The 18,580-nt window shown below is 44.6% G+C and overlaps 1 protein-coding gene across 1 annotated transcript in view; it reads left to right on the top strand.

Annotated features, from left to right (window-relative positions):
- Positions 1-18,580, top strand: part of LOC311118626 (1-phosphatidylinositol 4,5-bisphosphate phosphodiesterase beta-3-like) — a 102,775-nt gene that overhangs the window by 66,080 nt on the left and 18,115 nt on the right. Inside the window, exons 10-22 of the mRNA XM_084193414.1 lie at positions 212-358; positions 2,389-2,546; positions 3,260-3,342; positions 3,558-3,642; positions 4,370-4,526; positions 8,018-8,107; positions 8,209-8,282; positions 13,483-13,579; positions 13,801-14,010; positions 14,296-14,450; positions 14,533-14,694; positions 15,638-15,737; positions 15,930-16,034. Coding sequence (XP_084049540.1) covers positions 212-358; positions 2,389-2,546; positions 3,260-3,342; positions 3,558-3,642; positions 4,370-4,526; positions 8,018-8,107; positions 8,209-8,282; positions 13,483-13,579; positions 13,801-14,010; positions 14,296-14,450; positions 14,533-14,694; positions 15,638-15,737; positions 15,930-16,034 — 1,623 coding nt within the window. The remainder of the gene's footprint in view (positions 1-211; positions 359-2,388; positions 2,547-3,259; positions 3,343-3,557; positions 3,643-4,369; positions 4,527-8,017; positions 8,108-8,208; positions 8,283-13,482; positions 13,580-13,800; positions 14,011-14,295; positions 14,451-14,532; positions 14,695-15,637; positions 15,738-15,929; positions 16,035-18,580) is intronic.

Here is an 18,580-nt window from a genome sequence, read left to right as displayed (position 1 = left end):
TCTCCCTCTTCCCCCTCTCTCTCCGTCTTCCCCCCTGCTCCCTCTCTCCCTCTTCCCCCCTCACTCTCCCTCCCTCTTCCCCCCTCACTCTCCCTCTTCCCCCTCTCTCTCCGTCTTCCCCCCTGCTCCCTCTCTCCCCCGCCCTCTCCCCCCCGCCCTCTCTCCCCCGCCCTCTCCCCCCCGCCCTCTCCCCCCCGCCCTCTCTCTCCAGACCAGATCAGTCTGATGGGGTTCAGTAGGTATCTAGGGGGAGAGGAGAATACTATCGTCCCTCCAGAGAGACTGGACATCATAGATGATATGAATCAACCCATGTCTCATTACTTTATCAACTCTTCACACAACACATACCTCACAGGTAGGTACACACACACACCTGACACACACACACACACACCACACTGTTAAACACACATAAATACCTCACAGGTAGATACACACACACACACACACACACACACACACACACACACACACCACACTGTTAAACACACATAAATACCTCACAGGTAGGTACACACACACCTGACACACACACACACACACACACACACACACACACACACACACACACACACCACACTGTTAAACACACTTAAATACCTCACAGGTAGGTACATACACACACACACACACACACACACACACACACACACACACCACACTGTTAAACACACATAAATACCTCACAGGTTAATACTCACACACACACACACACACATACATACAGTGGGGAAAAAAAGTATTTAGTCAGCCACCAATTGTGCAAGTTCTCCCACTTAAAAAGATGAGAGAGGCCTGTAATTTTAATCATAGGTACACGTCAACTATGACAGACAAAATGAGAAAAAATAATCCAGAAAATCACATTGTAGGATTTTTAATGAATTTATTTGCAAATTATGGTGGAAAATAAGTATTTGGTCAATAACAAAAGTTTCTCAATACTTTGTTATATACCCTTTGTTGGCAATGACACAGGTCAAACATTTTCTGTAAGTCTTCACAAGGTTTTCACACACTGTTGCTGGTATTTTGGCCCATTCCTCCATGCAGATCTCCTCTATAGCAGTAATGTTTTGGGGCTGTCGCTGGGCAACACAGGCTTTCAACTCCCTCCAAAGATGTTCTATGGGGTTGAGATCTGGAGACTGGTTAGGCCACTCCAGGACCTTGAAATGCTTCTTACGAAGAAACTCCTTCGTTGCCCGGGCGGTGTGTTTGGGATCATTGTCATGCTGAAAGACCCAGCCACGTTTCATCTTCAATGCCCTTGCTGATGGAAGGAGGTTTTCACTCAAAATCTCACGATACATGGCCCCATTCATTCTTTCCTTTACACGGATCAGTCGTCCTGGTCCCTTTGCAGAAAAACAGCCCCAAAGCATGATGTTTCCACCCCTATGCTTCACAGTAGGTATGGTGTTCTTTGGATGCAACTCAGCATTCTTTGTCCTCCAAACACGACGAGTTGAGTTTTTACCAAAAAGTTATATTTTGGTTTCATCTGACATTCTCCCAATCCTCTTCTGGATCATCCAAATGCACTCTAGCAAACTTCAGACGGGCCTGGACCTGTACTGGCTTAAGCAGGGGGACACGTCTGGCACTGCAGGATTTGAGTCCCTGGCGGCGTAGTGTGTTACTGATGGTAGGCTTTGTTACTTTGGTCCCAGCTCTCTGCAGGTCATTCACTAGGTCCCCCCGTGTGGTTCTGGGATTTTTGCTCACCGTTCTTGTGATCATTTTGACCCCACGGGGTGAGATCTTGCGTGGAGCCCCAGATCGAGGGAGATTATCAGTGGTCTTGTATGTCTTCCATTTCCTAATAATTGCTCCCACAGTTGATATCTTCAAACCAAGCTGCTTACCTATTGCAGATTCAGTCTTCCCAGCCTGGTGCAGGTCTACAATTTTGTTTCTGGTGTCCTTTGACAGCTCTTTGGTCTTGGCTATAGTGGAGTTTGGAGTGTGACTGTTTGAGGTTGTGGACAGGTGTCTTTTTTATACTGATAACAAGTTCAAACAGGTGCCATTAATACAGGTAATGAGTGGAGGACAGAGGAGCCTCTTAAAGAAGAAGTTATAGGTCTGTGAGAGCCAGAAATATTGCTTGTTTGTAGGTGACCAAATACTTATTTTCCACCATAATTTGCAAATAAATTCATTAAAAATCCTACAATGTGATTTTCTGGATTTTTTTTTCTCATTTTGTCTGTCATAGTTGACGTGTACCTATGATGAAAATTACAGGCCTCTCTCATCTTTTTAAGTGGGAGAACTTGCACAATTGGTGGTTGACTAAATACTTTTTTTCCCCACTGTACATGCATGCATGCATGCATACAATCTCAAAGGTACAAAGGTATTCACTCCCTCCTCTCCCAGTTGGTCAGTTGACAGGTCTGTCGTCAGTAGAGATGTATCGCCAGGTGTTGCTGACTGGCTGTCGCTGTATCGAGCTGGACTGTTGGAAGGGACGGCCGCAGGATGAAGAACCTTACATCACACACGGCTTCACCATGACCACTGAGATACCCTTCAAGGTGCGTGTGCGTGTGTGTGTGTGTGTGTGTGTGTACTTCTACATCACACACAGCTTCACCATGACAACTGACATAACCTTGAAGGTTTAAACCCAGACAGCGTAAGTCTGAAATGACAACCTGCTGGTCCTCATAGTGTCCTCACATTGTAGTACATTGTTTATGATGTTCACCTGCCTAACATATTCTCTCTGTCTCTCTCTCTCTGTCTCTGTCTCTCTCTCTCTCGCTCTCTGTCTCTCTCTCTCTGTCTCTGTCTCTCTCTCTCTGTCTCTCTCTCTCTGTCTCTGTCTCTCTGTCTCTGTCTCTCTGTCTCTCTCGCTCTCTGTCTCTCTCGCTCTCTGTCTCTCTCGCTCTCTGTCTCTCTCGCTCTCTGTCTCTCTCGCTCTCTGTCTCTCTCGCTCTCTGTCTCTCTCTCGCTCTCTGTCTCTCTCGCTCTCTCTCTGTCTCTGTCTCTCTCTCTGTGTCTCTCTCTGTGTCTCTCTCTGTGTCTGTCTCTGTGTCTGTCTCTGTGTCTGTCTCTGTGTCTGTCTCTGTGTCTGTCTCTGTGTCTGTCTCTGTGTCTCTGTCTCTCTGTGTCTCTGTCGCTCTCTGTCTCTGTCGCTCTCTGTCTCTGTCGCTCTCTCTCTCTCTCGCTCTCTCTCTCTCTCGCTCTGTCGCTCTCTGTCTCTGTCGCTCTCTCTCTCGCTCTCTCTGTCTCTCTGTGTGTGTAGGAGGTGATTGAGGCGATAGCAGAAAGTGCGTTCAAGACCTCTCCCTATCCCCTCATCCTCTCCTTCGAAAACCACGTTGACTCGTGAGTGTAGCATTCTGGGTAGTGAGAAGGGAAATCCAAGAATATAGAGAACCTTCAATTCGAATGGCTTTATTGGCATGGGAAACATATGTTTACATTGCCAAAGCAAGTGTGCAATAAACAAGGGCAACAGTAGTAAACATTAAACTCACAGACGTTGTAAAAGAATATAGACATTTCAAATGTTATTATTATGTTATCTCTGTCCCTCTCAGGGCTAAGCAGCAGGCCAAGATGGCGGAGTATTGTCGAAGTATCTTTGGAGACGCCCTCCTCATCGACCCTCTGGAGAAATACCCGGTGAGTCTGGGTTAGAGGTTAGAGGTCAGGGTTGTCAAACTCAATTCCTGAAATGCTGAGTGTCTGCGGATTCTCGCTCCTCCCTTGTAATTGATTGATCAATTAATGTCACTGTTTACCTCATTGTCTAGGTATTATTTGGACATTGAATTGAAAGGAAACAAACTTATTAGCAGACAGAATCACGGCCCTGGCTTAGGGGGAGGTAAATGTTGGGTTGGAGTTACTGGAGTCAGTGGAGGCTGCTGTGGGGAGGACGGCTCATAATAATGGCTGGAACTGAGTGAATGGAACGGTATCAAACACATGGAAACCAGATGTTTAGCCTGGCGGGTAGGACCGTTGGGCCAGTAACCGAAAGGTTGCTGGATCGAATCCCCGAGCTGACAAGGCAAAAATCTGTTGTTCTGCCCCTGAGCAAGGCAGTTAACCCACTGTTCCCCGGGCGCCGATGACGTGGATGTCCATTATTCAGAGTGGTTAGGTTAAATGTGGAAGACACATTTCAGTTGAACGCCTTCAGTTGTACTGACGAGGTATCCCCATTTACCTTTCCCTTGAATGTATTTGAGACTATTCCACTCTTGCCGCTCCAGCCATCACCACGAGCCCGTCCTTTCCAGTTAAGGTGCCACCAACCTCCTGTGCATTAGGAACACTACTGACTCCAGATCAGCCCTTTACACTAGCCCTGTTTTAATGTATTGTATTGTGTCTTCTCTAACAGCTGACCCCAGCTCAGCCCTTACCGTCGCCCCAGGAGCTGCTGGGTAAGATCTTGATCAAGAACAAGAAGAAGCACCACCACAGAGCGTCCACCGGGGGCAGTCTGAGGAGGAGGGCAGGAGACCCTGACACACTGGAGCATGCTTCACCTCTTAACGGTATACACTGTCTATAAACACACACACTGGAGCATGCTTCACCTCTTAACGGTATACACTGTCTATAAACACACACACTGGAGCATGCTTCACCTCTTAACGGTATACACTGTCTATAAACACACACACTGGAGCATGCTTCACCTCTTAACGGTATACACTGTCTATAAACACACACACTGGAGCATGCTTCACCTCTTAACGGTATACACTGTCTATAAACACACACACTGGAGCATGCTTCACCTCTTAACGGTATACACTGTCTATAAACACACACACTGGAGCATGCTTCACCTCTTAACGGTATACACTGTCTATAAACACACACACTGGAGCATGCTTCACCTCTTAACGGTATACACTGTCTATAAACACACACACTGGAGCATGCTTCACCTCTTAACGGTATACACTGTCTATAAACACACACACTGGAGCATGCTTCACCTCTTAACGGTATACACTGTCTATATACACACACTGGAGCATGCTTCACCTCTTAACGGTATACACTGTCTATAAACACACACTGGAGCATGCTTCACCTCTTAACGGTATACACTGTCTATATACACACACTGGAGCATGCTTCACCTCTTAACGGTATACACTGTCTATACACACACACTGGAGCATGCTTCACCTCTTAACGGTATACACTGTCTATACACACACACTGGAGCATGCTTCACCTCTTAACGGTATACACTGTCTATGTACACACACTGGAGCATGCTTCACCTCTTAACGGTATACACTGTCTATAAACACACACACTGGAGCATGCTTCACCTGTTAACGGTATACACTGTCTATACACACACACACTGGAGCATGCTTCACCTCTTAACGGTATACACTGTCTATACACACACACTGGAGCATGCTTCACCTCTTAACGGTATACACTGTCTATAAACACACACACTGGAGCAGGCTTCACCTGTTAACGGTATACACTGTCTATAAACACACACACTGGAGCATGCTTCACCTGTTAACGGTATACACTGTCTATAAACACACACACTGGAGCATGCTTCACCTGTTAACGGTATACACTGTCTATACACACACACACTGGAGCATGCTTCACCTGTTAACGGTATACACTGTCTATACACACACACACTGGAGCATGCTTCACCTGTTAACGGTATACACTGTCTATAAACACACACACTGGAGCATGCTTCACCTGTTAACGGTATACACTGTCTATACACACACACACTGGAGCATGCTTCACCTCTTAACGGTATACACTGTCTATACACACACACACTGGAGCATGCTTCACCTCTTAACGGTATACACTGTCTATAAACACACACACTGGAGCATGCTTCACCTCTTAACGGTATACACTGTCTATACACACACACTGGAGCATGCTTCACCAGTTAACGGTATACACTGTCTATAAACACACACACTGGAGCATGCTTCACCTCTTAACGGTATACACTGTCTATACACACACACTGGAGCATGCTTCACCTCTTAACGGTATACACTGTCTATACACACACACTGGAGCATGCTTCACCTCTTAACGGTATACACTGTCTATAAACACACACACTGGAGCATGCTTCACCTCTTAACGGTATACACTGTCTATAAACACACACACAGGAACAGGCTTCACCTGTTAACGGTATAGATACACACTCGTGTAAAGTAAGTATGGACACACACCTACACACACCTACACACACCTACACACACCTACACACACTTCCACAGGTATTATGTTGGGACTTTTCCTCTAGTGGTATACAGTATACAGTGCATTCGGAAAGTATTCAGACCCCTTCTCTTTTTCCACTTTTTGTTACGTTACAGCCTTATTCTAAAATGGATTAAATAAATAAAAAAATCCTCATCAATCTACACACAATACCCCATAATGAAAATACCCCATAATGACAATACCCCATAATGACAATACCCCATAATGACAATACCCCATAATGACAATACCCCATAATGACAATACCCCATAATGACAAAGCGAAAACAGGTTTTTAGACATTTTTGCAAATGTATTAAAAATAAAAAACAGAAATACCTAATTGACGTAAGTAATAATATAATAATATGCCATTTAGCAGACGCTTTTATCCAAAGCGACTTACAGTCATGTGCGCGTACATTTTTACGTATGGGTGGTCCCGGGGATCGAACCCACTACCCTGGCGTTACAAGCGCCATGCTCTACCAGCTGAGCTACAGAGTATTCAGCCCCTTTGCTATGAGACTCGAAATTGAGCTCAGGTGCATCCTGTTTCCATTGATCATCCTTGAGATGTTTCTACAACTTGATTGGAGTCCACCTGTGGTAAATTCAATTGATTGGACATGATTTGGTAAGGCACACACCTGTCTATATAAGGTCCCACAGTTGACAGTGCATGTCAGAGCAAAAACCAAGCCATGAGGTCGAAGGAATTGTCCGTAGAGCTCCGAGACAGGATTGTGTCGAAGCACAGATCTGGGGAAGGGTACCAAAACATTTCTGCAGCATTGAAGGTCCCCAAGAACACAGTGGGCTCTATCATTCTTAAATGGAAGAAGTTTCAAACCACCAAGACTCTTCCTAGAGCTGGCCGCCTGGCCAAACTGAGCATTCGGGTAGAGAAGGGCCTTGGTCAGGGAGGTGACCAAGAACCTGATGGTCACTCTGACAGAGCTCCAGAGTTCCTCTGTGGAGATGGGAGAACCTTCCAGAAGGACAACCATCTCTGCAGCACTCCACCAATCAGGCCTTTATGGTAGAGTGGCCAGACAGGAGCCTGGGGCAAAGGTTCACCTTCCAACAGGACAACGACCCTAAGCACACAGCCAAGACAACGCAGGAGTGGCTTCGGGACAAGTCTCTGAGTGGCCCAGCCAGAGCCCGGACTTGAACCCAATCGAACATCTCTGGAGAGACCTGAAAATAGCTGTTCAGCGACGCTCCCCATCCGACCTGACAGAGCTTGAGAGGATCTGCAGTGAATAATGGAAGAAACTCCACAAATACAGGTGTACCAAGCTTGTAGCTTCAGACCCAAGAAGACTCGAGGCTGTAATCGCTGCCAAAGGTGCTTCAACGAAGTACTGAGTAAAGGGTCTGAATACTTATGTAAATGTGATATCTAAGTTACATTTCCTTATTTTTTTATACATTTACAAAAAATTCTAAAAACCTGTTTTTGCTTTGTCATTATGGGGTATTGTGTGTAGATTGATGAGGGGAGAAAAACGATTTAATCCATTTTAGAATAAGGCTGTAACGTAACAAAATGTGGAAAAAGTCAAGGGGTCTGAATACTTTCCGAATGCACTGTATTGACAAGGGTATGTATTTCCTGTAGTGGTATACAGTATATTGACAAGGGTATGTATTTCCTGTAGTGGTATACAGTATATTGACAAGGGTATGTATTTCCTGTAGTGGTATACAGTATATTGACAAGGGTATGTATTTCCTGTGTGTTTAGACTGTCATTTCAGTGAGAGCGAGGGAGGCCAGCTGCTATCCAATGGGGAAGAGAAGCTGGTGAAAGATGGAGATCCTCGCAAATCTATTGGTCAGTTCACTTCCTGAATGATAGAACATGCTGGGGAGGGAGAGAGGGATGGATGGACAGATAGACAGACATAGGTAACATGTTTACATGTGTTCTGATAGGAGGGGAGGGAGAAAGTGATGAGGAGGAGGAAGATGAACCAGTGGCTGAACTGAAGAAACCAAACTCTGATGAGGTGAGTTCTCTACTAATTGATTGATTGTCCTTTTATTGTTCCCCGAAGAGTGTTCTATTTACTTGGGTCATCCTAGTGAGCAAATGAACACGTAATGGTTCTGTGTACCTCTTTCTGTCGGCCTCTCGCTCTGTCTCTCGCTCTGTCTCTCTCTCTGTCTCTCTCTCTCTATCTCTCTCTATCTCAATTCAATTTAATGGGGCTTTATTGGCATGGGAAACATACAGTTGAAGTCGGAAGTTTACATACACTTAGGTTGGAGTCATTAAAACTTGTTTTTCAACCACTCCACAAATTTCTTGTTAACAAACTATAGTTTTGGCAAGTCGGTTAGGACATGTACTTTGTGCATGACACAAGTAATTTTTCCAACAATTGTTTACAGACAGATTATTTCACTTATAATTCACTGTATCACAATTCCAGTGGGTCAGAAGTTTACATACACTAAGTTGACTGTGCCTTTAAACAGCTTGGAAAATTCCAGAAAATGATGTCATGGCTTTAGAAGCTTTTGATAGGCTAATTGACATCATTTGAGTCAATAGGAGGTGTACCTGTGGATGTATTTCAAGGCCTACCTTCAAACTCAGTGCCTCTTTGCTTGACATCATGGGAAAATCAAAAGAAATCAGCCAAGTCTGGTTCATCCTTGGGAGCAATTTCCAAACACCTGAAGGTACCACATTCATCTGTACAAACAATAGTACGCAAGTATAAACACCATGGGACCATGCAGCCGTCATACCGCTCAGGAAGGAGACGCGTTCTGTCTCCTAGAGATGAACGTACTTTGGTGCGAAAAGTGCAAATCAATCCCAGAACAGCAAAGGACCTTGTGAAGATGCTGGAGGAAACTGTTACAAAAGTATCTATATCCCCAGTAAAACGAGTCCTATATCGACATAACCTGAAAGGCCGCTCAGCAAAGAAGAAGCCACTGCTCCAAAACCGCCATAAAAAAGCCAGACTACGGTTTGCAACTGCACATGGGGACAAAGATTGTACTTTTTGGAGAAATGTCTTCTGGTCTGATGAAACGAAAATAGAACTGTTTGGCCATAATGACCATTGTTATGTTTGGAGGAAAAAGGGGTTAGCTTGCAAGCCGAAGAACACCATCCCAACCATGAAGCACGGGGGTGGCAGCATCATGCTGTGAGGGTGCTTTGCTGCAGGAGGGACTGGTGCACTTCACAAAATAGATGGCATCATGAGGAAGGAAAATTATGTGGATATATTGAAGCAACATCTCAAGACAGTCAGGAAGTTAAAGCTTGGTCGCAAATGGGTCTTCCAAATGGACAATGACCCCAAGCATACAACCAAAAGTTGTGGCAAAATGGCTTAAGGACAACAAAGTCAAGGTATTGGAGTGGCCATCACAAAGCCCTAACCTCAATCCTATAGAACATTTGTGGGCAGAACTGAAAAAGCGTGTGCAAGCAAGGAGGCCTACAAACCTGACTCAGTTACACCAGCTCTTTCAGGAGGAATGGGCCAGAATTCACCCAACTTATTGTGGGAAGCTTGTGGAAGGCTACCCGAAATGTTTGACCCAAGTTAAACAATTTAAAGGCAATGCTACCAAATACTAATTGAGTGTATGTAAACTTCTGACCCACTGGGAATGTGATGAAAGAAATAAAAGCTGTAATAAATCATTCTCTCTACTATTATTCTGACATTTCACATTCTTAAAATAAAGTGGTGATCCTAACTGACCTAAGACAGGGAATTTTTACTAGGATTAAATGTCAGGAATTGTGAAAAACTGAATTTAAATGTACTTGGCTAAGGTGTATGTAAACTTCCGACTTCAACTGTATAGTTAAATCTTTTGGACATCAGCGCAACCTTGAGGGAATCTTTGAGTCAGAAAAGGATGTTCATATGATAGGGAAGATTTCCAAAACCTTGCAGACGACATATCCAACTGACAATCTCTTTAGAATAAAATATCAACTATTGGAACCAAGACTTAAAAAGAACTGATGTTGGCACAAGATGGAGGGAATGTTGGCGCATAACTAACGAAATTACAGTTAACAAAAATGTGTGTGTAAACTTCCGACTTCAACTGTATGTTTACGTTGCCATAGCAAGTGAAATAAACATTAAACAAAAGTGAGAAGAAACAAATTTATGATAATAAATTAACAGTAAGCATTGCACTCAAAGGTTTCAAGTTGTATATTATCGGCTATGTACAGTGTTTTAGCAATGTGCAAATAGTTGTAGTATGAATAATGGGGGGAAGATAAATAAACAGTAAAATATTGGCGGTATTTACAATGTTGTTTGTGCTCCACTGGTTGCCCTTTTCTCATGGCAACGGGCCACAAATCTTGCGGTATTTTTCCTAACAGATATGGGAGTTTATCAATGTTAGATTTTTTTATTTTTTATTCTTTGTGGGTCTGTGATCTGTAGGAAATGTGTCTTTTAATGTGGTCATATTTGGCAAGAGGTTATGAAGTGCAGCTCAGTTTCCACCTCATTTTGTGGACAGTATGTACATAGCCTGTCTTCTCTTGAGAGCCAGGTCTGCCTACGGTGGCCTCTCTCAATAGCAAGGCTATGCTCACAAGGTTTTTATTAATTTTGGGTCAGTCACAGTGGTCAGGTATTCTGCCACTGTGTGCTTTCTGTTTAGGGCCAGGTAGCATTCCAATTTGCTATTTTTTGGTTGATTCTTTCCAGTGTGTCAAATAGTTATCTTTTTGCTTTCTCATAATTTGGTTGGGTCTAATTGTGTTGCTGTCCTGGGGCTCTGTGGGGTCTGTTTGTGATTTTGAACAGAGCCTCAGAACCAGCTGGCTGAGGAAACTCTTATCTAGGTTAATCTCTCTGTAGGTGAGGTCTGACGGAATCTGTGCAGAAGATCTAGGTGCTGCTGTAGGCCCACCTTCATCAGAAAACAGTAGACATTTGATTTCCGAGTCCAGTAGGGTGAAGCCAGGTGCTGCAGACTGTTCTAGTGCCCTCGCCAATTCGTTGATATACACTGAGTGTAAAAAAACATTAGGAACACCTTCCTAATATTGGAGTTGCACCCCCTTTTGCCCTCAGAACAGCCTCACTTTGTCTACAAGGTGTCAAGCATTCCACAGGGATTCTGGCACATGTTGAGTCCAATGCTTCCCACAGCTGTGTCAAGTTGGCTGGATGTCCTTTGGGTGGTGGACCATTCTTGATGCACATGGGAAACTGTTGAGCGTGAACAACCCATCAGCGTTGCAGTTCTTGACACACTCAAACTGGTGCGCCTGGCACCTACTACCATACCCCTTTCAAAGGCACTTAAATATTTTGTCTTGCCCATTCACCTGCTGATTAGCACACATACACAATCCATGTCTCAATTGTCTCAATCCATGTCTCAATTGTCTCCCCTTCATCTACACTGATTGAAGTGGATTTAACAAGTGACAACAATAAGGGATCATAGCTTTCACCTGGATTCACCTGGTCAGTCTGTCATGGAAAGAGCAGGTGTTCCTAATGTTTTGTACACTTAGTGTATATGTTGAAGAGGGTGGGGCTCAAGCTGCATCCCTGTCTCACCCCACAGCCCTGAGGAAAGAAATCTGTGTTTTTTTAACCAATTTTAACTGCATATTTGTTGGTTGTGTACATTGATTTTACAATGTCATATGTTTTCCCCCAACACCGCTTTCCATCAATTTGTATAGCAGACCCTCATGCCAAATTGAGTAAAAAGTTTTTTGAAATCAACAAAGCATGAAGACTTTGCTTTTGTTTTGTTTGTTTGCCAATAAGAGTGTGCAGGGTGTATACGTGGTCTGTCATACTGCGGTATTATGGTAAGAATCCAATTTGACATTTGCTGAGTCTGCTGTTGATGATACTGCAGAGGAATTTTCTGTGATTGCTGTTGATGCAGATTCCACTAATTATTGGGGTCAAATGTATCTCCACTTTTGTGGATTGGGGTGACCAGACCTTGGTTCCATATATTGGGGAAGATGCCGGAGCTGAGGATAATGTTGAAGAGTTTAAGAATAGACAATTGGAATTTGTGGTCTGTATATTTGATCATTTCATTGAGGATACAATCAACACCACAGGCCTTTTTTGGTTGGAGGGTTTGTATTTTGTCCTGTAGTTCATCTAATGTAATTGGAGAAACCAGTGGGTTCTGGTAGTCTTTAATAGCTGATTCTAAGTTTTGTAAATTATCATGTATATGTTTTTGCTGTTGGTTCTTTGTTATATTACCGAAAAGGTTGGAGAAGTGGTGTATCCATACATCTCGATTTTGGATAAGATACTCTTCGTGTTGTTGTTTGTTTAGTGTGTTCCAATTTTCCCAGAAGTGATTTGATTCTATAGATTCTTCAATCACAATGAGCTGTTTTCTGACATGCTGTTCCTTCTTTTTTCTTAGGGTATTTTTTTGTACTGTTTTAGTGATTCCCCATAGTGATGGCGTAAGCTAAGGGTTTCCAGATCTCCGTTTTTGGTTGGATAGGTTTCTCAATTTCTTTCTTAGGTTTTTGCATTCTTCATTAAACCATTTGTCATTGTTGTTAGTTTTCTGCTTGAATTTACATTTCTCTATCTCTCCCTTTTTCTCTCTCTCTCTCTCCCCCTTATCAATTCAATTCAATAGATTTTATTGACATGGCAAGTTAAATTACTTACATTGTCAAGGTATACATATAACAAAAATGGTGGGACCAACATCAATAGTAATAGTAGCAGTAGTGGAAATGGGATTACCATTAACAGCAATAAGGTATCAATAATAATAATAGTAGTAGTGGAAATGGGATTACCATTAACAGCAATAAGGTATCAATAATAGTAGTAGTAGTGGAAATGGGATTACCATTAACAGCAATAAGGTATCAATAATAATACTAGTAGTGGAAATGGGATTACCATTAACAGCAACTACAACAACAATATTAATGAGAATAACAATACATTAAAGCAATAGTAGTAGACCAGTCTCAACATGACTGAGAAGACACATTACATGGTATGAAAGCCAAAACAAAACTAAATGGGAAATATTATTGGCATTACACTGCACTTTTCACTGGCTGTCCCTCAGGTTGTGGCAAGAGGACACACATTTGGCTTTTCACCCAATAAATATTATATTTTTTTATTCATCTTTTGTTTCAAATTCTTTGTACTGAATGATGTATTTTTTTTATCTCTCTCTCAGGGTACTGCTAGTAGTGAGGTGAATGCAACAGAGGAGATGTCTACTCTGGTCAACTACATAGAACCTGTCAAGTTCAAGAGCTTTGAGGTCGCAAACAGTGAGTGTGTGTGTTGAGAGCGAGGTGTGTTTGTGTGTGTGTGTGTGTGTGGGAGGATAGGCATCGTTAGGCCTAACCACCACTCTCATGTAGCTCATTAGACCAGCTAAATGATCAGCCAATCCACACACATTGATTTATTTTAACATATTTTAATATATTCTCTCTCTCTCTATATATGTCTCTCTCTCACTCTCACTCGCACTCTCACTCACTCACAGAGAGGAATAAGTATTTTGAGATGTCATCGTTCGTTGAGACCAAGGGTATGGACACACTGAAGAGTGCCCCCATTGAGTTTGTTGAGTACAATAAGAAGCAGCTGAGTCGTATCTATCCTAAGGGCACCAGGGTAGACAGTTCGAACTACATGCCCCAACTCTTCTGGAACGTAGGCTGTCAGATGGTGGCTCTAAACTTCCAGACACTTGGTAAGTCCACTTCCTTCTATTCTACTTTCCTTCCCTTCTCTCCTCTTCATCCTTCCATCCTCTCTCTCTCTCTCTCTCTCTCTCTCTCTCTCTCCCCTCTCTCGCTCTCGCTCACTCTCTCTCTCTCTCCTCGCTCTCTCGCTCTCTCTCTCTCTTTCGCTCTCTCTCTCCCTCTCTCTCATTCGGTCCCCCTGTTTCACTTATTTCCATGACTGACAATCTCCCTCTTCCCTCCTCCCTCCCCCCCATCCTCCCCTCTCTCCTCCATCCCCCTCTCTCCCTCAGACCTGCCCATGCAGTTGAACATGGGAGTATTTGAGTATAATGGTCACAGTGGCTACCTGCTGAAACCAGAGTTTATGAGACGGACAGACAAACACTTTGACCCCTTCACTGAGAACATTGTGGACGGCATCGTAGCCAACACCGTCAAGATCAGGGTGAGTGGGTAGGAGTAACTGTGTGTGTGTCTCTCTCTCTGTGTGTGTAACCATCTCCTTCTCTCCATCCCTCCATCTCCAGGTGATCTCGGGTCAGTTCCTGACCGATAAGAAAGTGAGTGTGTACGTGGAAGTGGACCTATTTGGACTTCCTGCCGACACAAAGAGGAAGTATCGCACCAGGACGTCCAATGGGAACAGCCTGGACCCTGTCTGGGATGACGAGACGTTTGTCTTCAACAAGGTAACGTTAACACAGCCTCAACACACACAAACCGAACACACACTCACAGAAACACAAAAACACAAGGTAACATAGCCCATAATACTGGGAAAGTCAAACTTCTTTCACTACTTCCAATTCCATTCATTTCAATAAGGCTCATTTGTTAGCCCTGCATTGTGATAAAACAACTGATAATTTCTCTCTCTCCCTCTAGATGGGCCTCTCCTCCTCTCTAGGCGGGCCTCTCCTCCTCTCTAGGCGGTCCTCTCCTCCTCTCTAGGCGGTCCTCTCCTCCTCTCTAGGCGGTCCTCTCCTCCTCTCTAGGCGGTCCTCTCCTCCTCTCTAGGCGGTCCTCTCCTCCTCTCTAGGCGGTCCTCTCCTCCTCTCTAGGCGGTCCTCTCCTCCTCTCTAGGCGGTCCTCTCCTCCTCTCTAGGCGGTCCTCTCCTCCTCTCTAGGCGGTCCTCTCCTCCTCTCTAGGCGGTCCTCTCCTCCTCTCTAGGCGGTCCTCTCCTCCTCTCTTTGGCGGTCCTCTCCTCCTCTCTTTGGCGGTCCTCTCCTCCTCTCTAGGCGGTCCTCTCCTCCTCTCTAGGCGGTCCTCTCCTCCTCTCTAGGCGGTCCTCTCCTCCTCTCTAGGCGGTCCTCTCCTCCTCTCTAGGCGGTCCTCTCCTCTCTTTGGCGGTCCTCTCCTCCTCTCTAGGCAGTCCTCTCCTCCTCTCTAGGCGGTCCTCTCCTCCTCTCTAGGCGGTCCTCTCCTCCTCTCTAGGCGGTCCTCTCCTCCTCTCTAGGCGGTCCTCTCCTCCTCTCTTTGGCGGTCCTCTCCTCCTCTCTAGGCGGTCCTCTCCTCCGCTCTTTGGCGGTCCTCTCCTCCTCTCTAGGCGGTCCTCTCCTCCTCTCCACCCAGGCCTCTCTGGGATCGTAATGATAATCTCTCTTCTACTCCCCTCCCCTCCTCCTCTCTAGGTGGTCCTCCCCACCCTGGCCTCTTTGAGGATAGCTGTGTTTGAGGAGAATGGGAAGTTCCTGGGACATCGGATCTGCCCTGTGTCAACTATCCGCCCTGGTCAGTACTGAGTATGGTTTGCTTGATTCAGGCATTCAGACTAAGTGTCATCTGTTGCCATGGGGATTTACTTGCAATCTTTTGTTTCTCAATCTATTATCATAATGGTGAATCACCTCTAATACTATGAGATCTGTTGTTTTCTTGGGATCTTTGAACGAGTGTGTTTTTATAAATCCTGTGTGTGTGTAGGTTACCACTACATCAGCCTGAAGAATGAGATGAACCAGCCTCTGATGCTGCCCTCCCTCCTGGTCTACACTGAGGCTCAGGACTACATTCCTAATGAACACCAGGGTAAGAAAACCCCTACCCATAACCCCCTAGGACTACACTACCTATAACCCTCTAGGACTAACCTACCCATAACCTTCTGGAACTACACTACCCATAAGCCTCTAGGTCTGCACTACCCATAACCCCATGGGACTACACTACCATAAACACCTAGGACTACACGACCCATAAACCACTAGGACTACACTACCCATAAGCCTCTAGGACTACACTACCCATAAGCCTCTAGGACTACACTACCCATAACCATCTAGGACTACACTACCCATAACCCCATAGGACTCCTAGGCCTGGGCGGTATTCAGATTGTCATACCTTTATACCGACCTTGTGCCATACCGGGATATTCGGTAATACCGGCACTGAACACAATGGGCGCTGTTTTCAAACCCCACTGGACCTTTGTAAACCGAAGGTTAGCAATGCTACCAAGCACATGTAGAATCCCATAGCGAATGCTATCTAAATGCTAACGAGTGCATTACGAACATTTTAGACAGTCTCTGACCTAAACTTTATAAGTAGCTCAAAAATGCTACTCACGGTTTGCTGCACGCACAAAACAAATATTAGCCAGCAAGGCTATTGATCCAGGTTGGGATTCTCTGCTGTTACCAAGCAAAGCTTGATTTTGGAAGAAGCTAACCACTTAGCTAGATAGCTAACTAACTACTAAATTAGCAAACCAAATGCACAACTGGAGAGTATTTAGCACATTTTAGACAGTTAACTTAATAGTTATAAGATATCTAACTGGCAAACATTTAGTTGTGAATTCCATACTGTAATTAGATCACCTGGCGCGTGCTGCACCACAGTGAGTGACTCACAAGGCTCCGGTCTCTCGTCGTTGTGTGTTTGTAAACAAACACCACGTGACTGGGGACTACCGGTAAGCATCATAATGAAAGATTATGTGACAGGTAAACTGAAGAACGCAATCTTCTTTATCTCCTAACCTATTGCACAAATTGACTGCAGGTATTAACTTAAAAAGTAGCTACAAATACTCAAATGTATTAAAAATGATTGACGGTGTTGAAAAACCATTCTTGTGGCTTTTTACAAATAGCCTGGTATACGGTAAATACGGTATACCACCCAAGCCTAAGGACTACACTACCCATAACCCCCTAGGACAACACTACCCTTAACCCCATAGGACTACACTACCCTTAACCCCATAGGACTACACTGCCCATAACCCCATAGGACTACATCCCTAAAGAACAACAGGGATGTATTCATTACGCCGATTCGGTTGCAAAACGTTTTGTCTGTTGCAGAACGTTTTGCAACAGAAAGAGTTATCTATTGGACAAGTTCAGGTCCCTCTCCGTTTCATTCCATTTGCTTCCGTTTGGTTCTTAAACGGTAAACGGTTTCCGTTGTAAGATGTAATGAATACGCCCCAGGGTAATGTGGCGTTCATGACCTGAGTTATCAGAAATACTACATTTTTACTAACTCGTTCACGTTAGCTGAACTCTGACATCACCTACCAAGGAACTTACTTTGATGACAGTGTTTTCTGCACTTAAATGCAACAACAAGTGTTATTAAGTGTGTGTACCAGGGTGCATTGCTCCTTTTGTGTTGTGTGTTATAGAGTATGCTGAGGCCCTGACCAACCCCATCAAACGTGTTATAGAGTATGCTGAGGCCTTGACCAACCCCATCAAACGTGTTATAGAGTATGCTGAGGCCTTGACCAACCCCATCAAACGTGTTATAGAGTATGCTGAGGCCTTGACCAACCCCATCAAACGTGTTATAGAGTATGCTGAGGCCCTGACCAACCCCATCAAACGTGTTATAGAGTATGCTGAGGCCCTGACCAACCCCATCAAACGTGTTATAGAGTATGCTGAGGTCCTGACCAACCCCATCAAACGTGTTATAGAGTATGTCTCCTGAGTGGCGCAGTGGTCTAAGGCACTGCATCGCAGTGCTAACTGTGCCACTAGAGATCCTGGTTCGAATCCAGGCTCTGTCGCAGCCGGCCGCGACCGGGAGACTCATGGGCGGCGCACAATTGGCCCAGCGTCGTCCAGGGTAGGGGAGGGAATGGCCGGCAGGGATGTAGCTCAGTTGGTAGAGCATGGCGTTTGCAACGCCAGGGTTGTGGGTTTGTTTCCCACGGGGGGCCAGTATAAAACAAATATGTATTCACTAACTGTAAGTCGCTCTGGATAAGAGCGTCTGCTAAATGACTAAAATGTAAATGTAAATGTATGCTGAGGCCTTGACCAACCCCATCAAACGTGTGTTATAGAGTATGCTGAGGCCCTGACCAACCCCATCAAACGTGTTATAGAGTATGCTGAGGCCTTGACCAACCCCATCAAACATGTTTTATAGAGTATGCTGAGGCCCTGACCAACCCCATCAAACGTGTTATAGAGTATGCTGAGGCCTTGACCAACCCCATCAAACGTGTTATAGAGTATGCTGAGGCCCTGACCAACCCCATCAAACGTGTTATAGAGTATGCTGAGGCCTTGACCAACCCCATCAAACGTGTTATAGAGTATGCTGAGGCCCTG

The sequence above is a fragment of the Coregonus lavaretus genome (assembly GCF_964263955.1).
Source record: "Coregonus lavaretus genome assembly, contig: HAP1_SCAFFOLD_573, whole genome shotgun sequence".
Taxonomy (NCBI): domain Eukaryota; kingdom Metazoa; phylum Chordata; class Actinopteri; order Salmoniformes; family Salmonidae; genus Coregonus; species Coregonus lavaretus.
The sequence above is the reverse complement of the archived record's forward strand: the minus strand, read 5'-3'. Positions and strand labels throughout refer to the sequence as shown.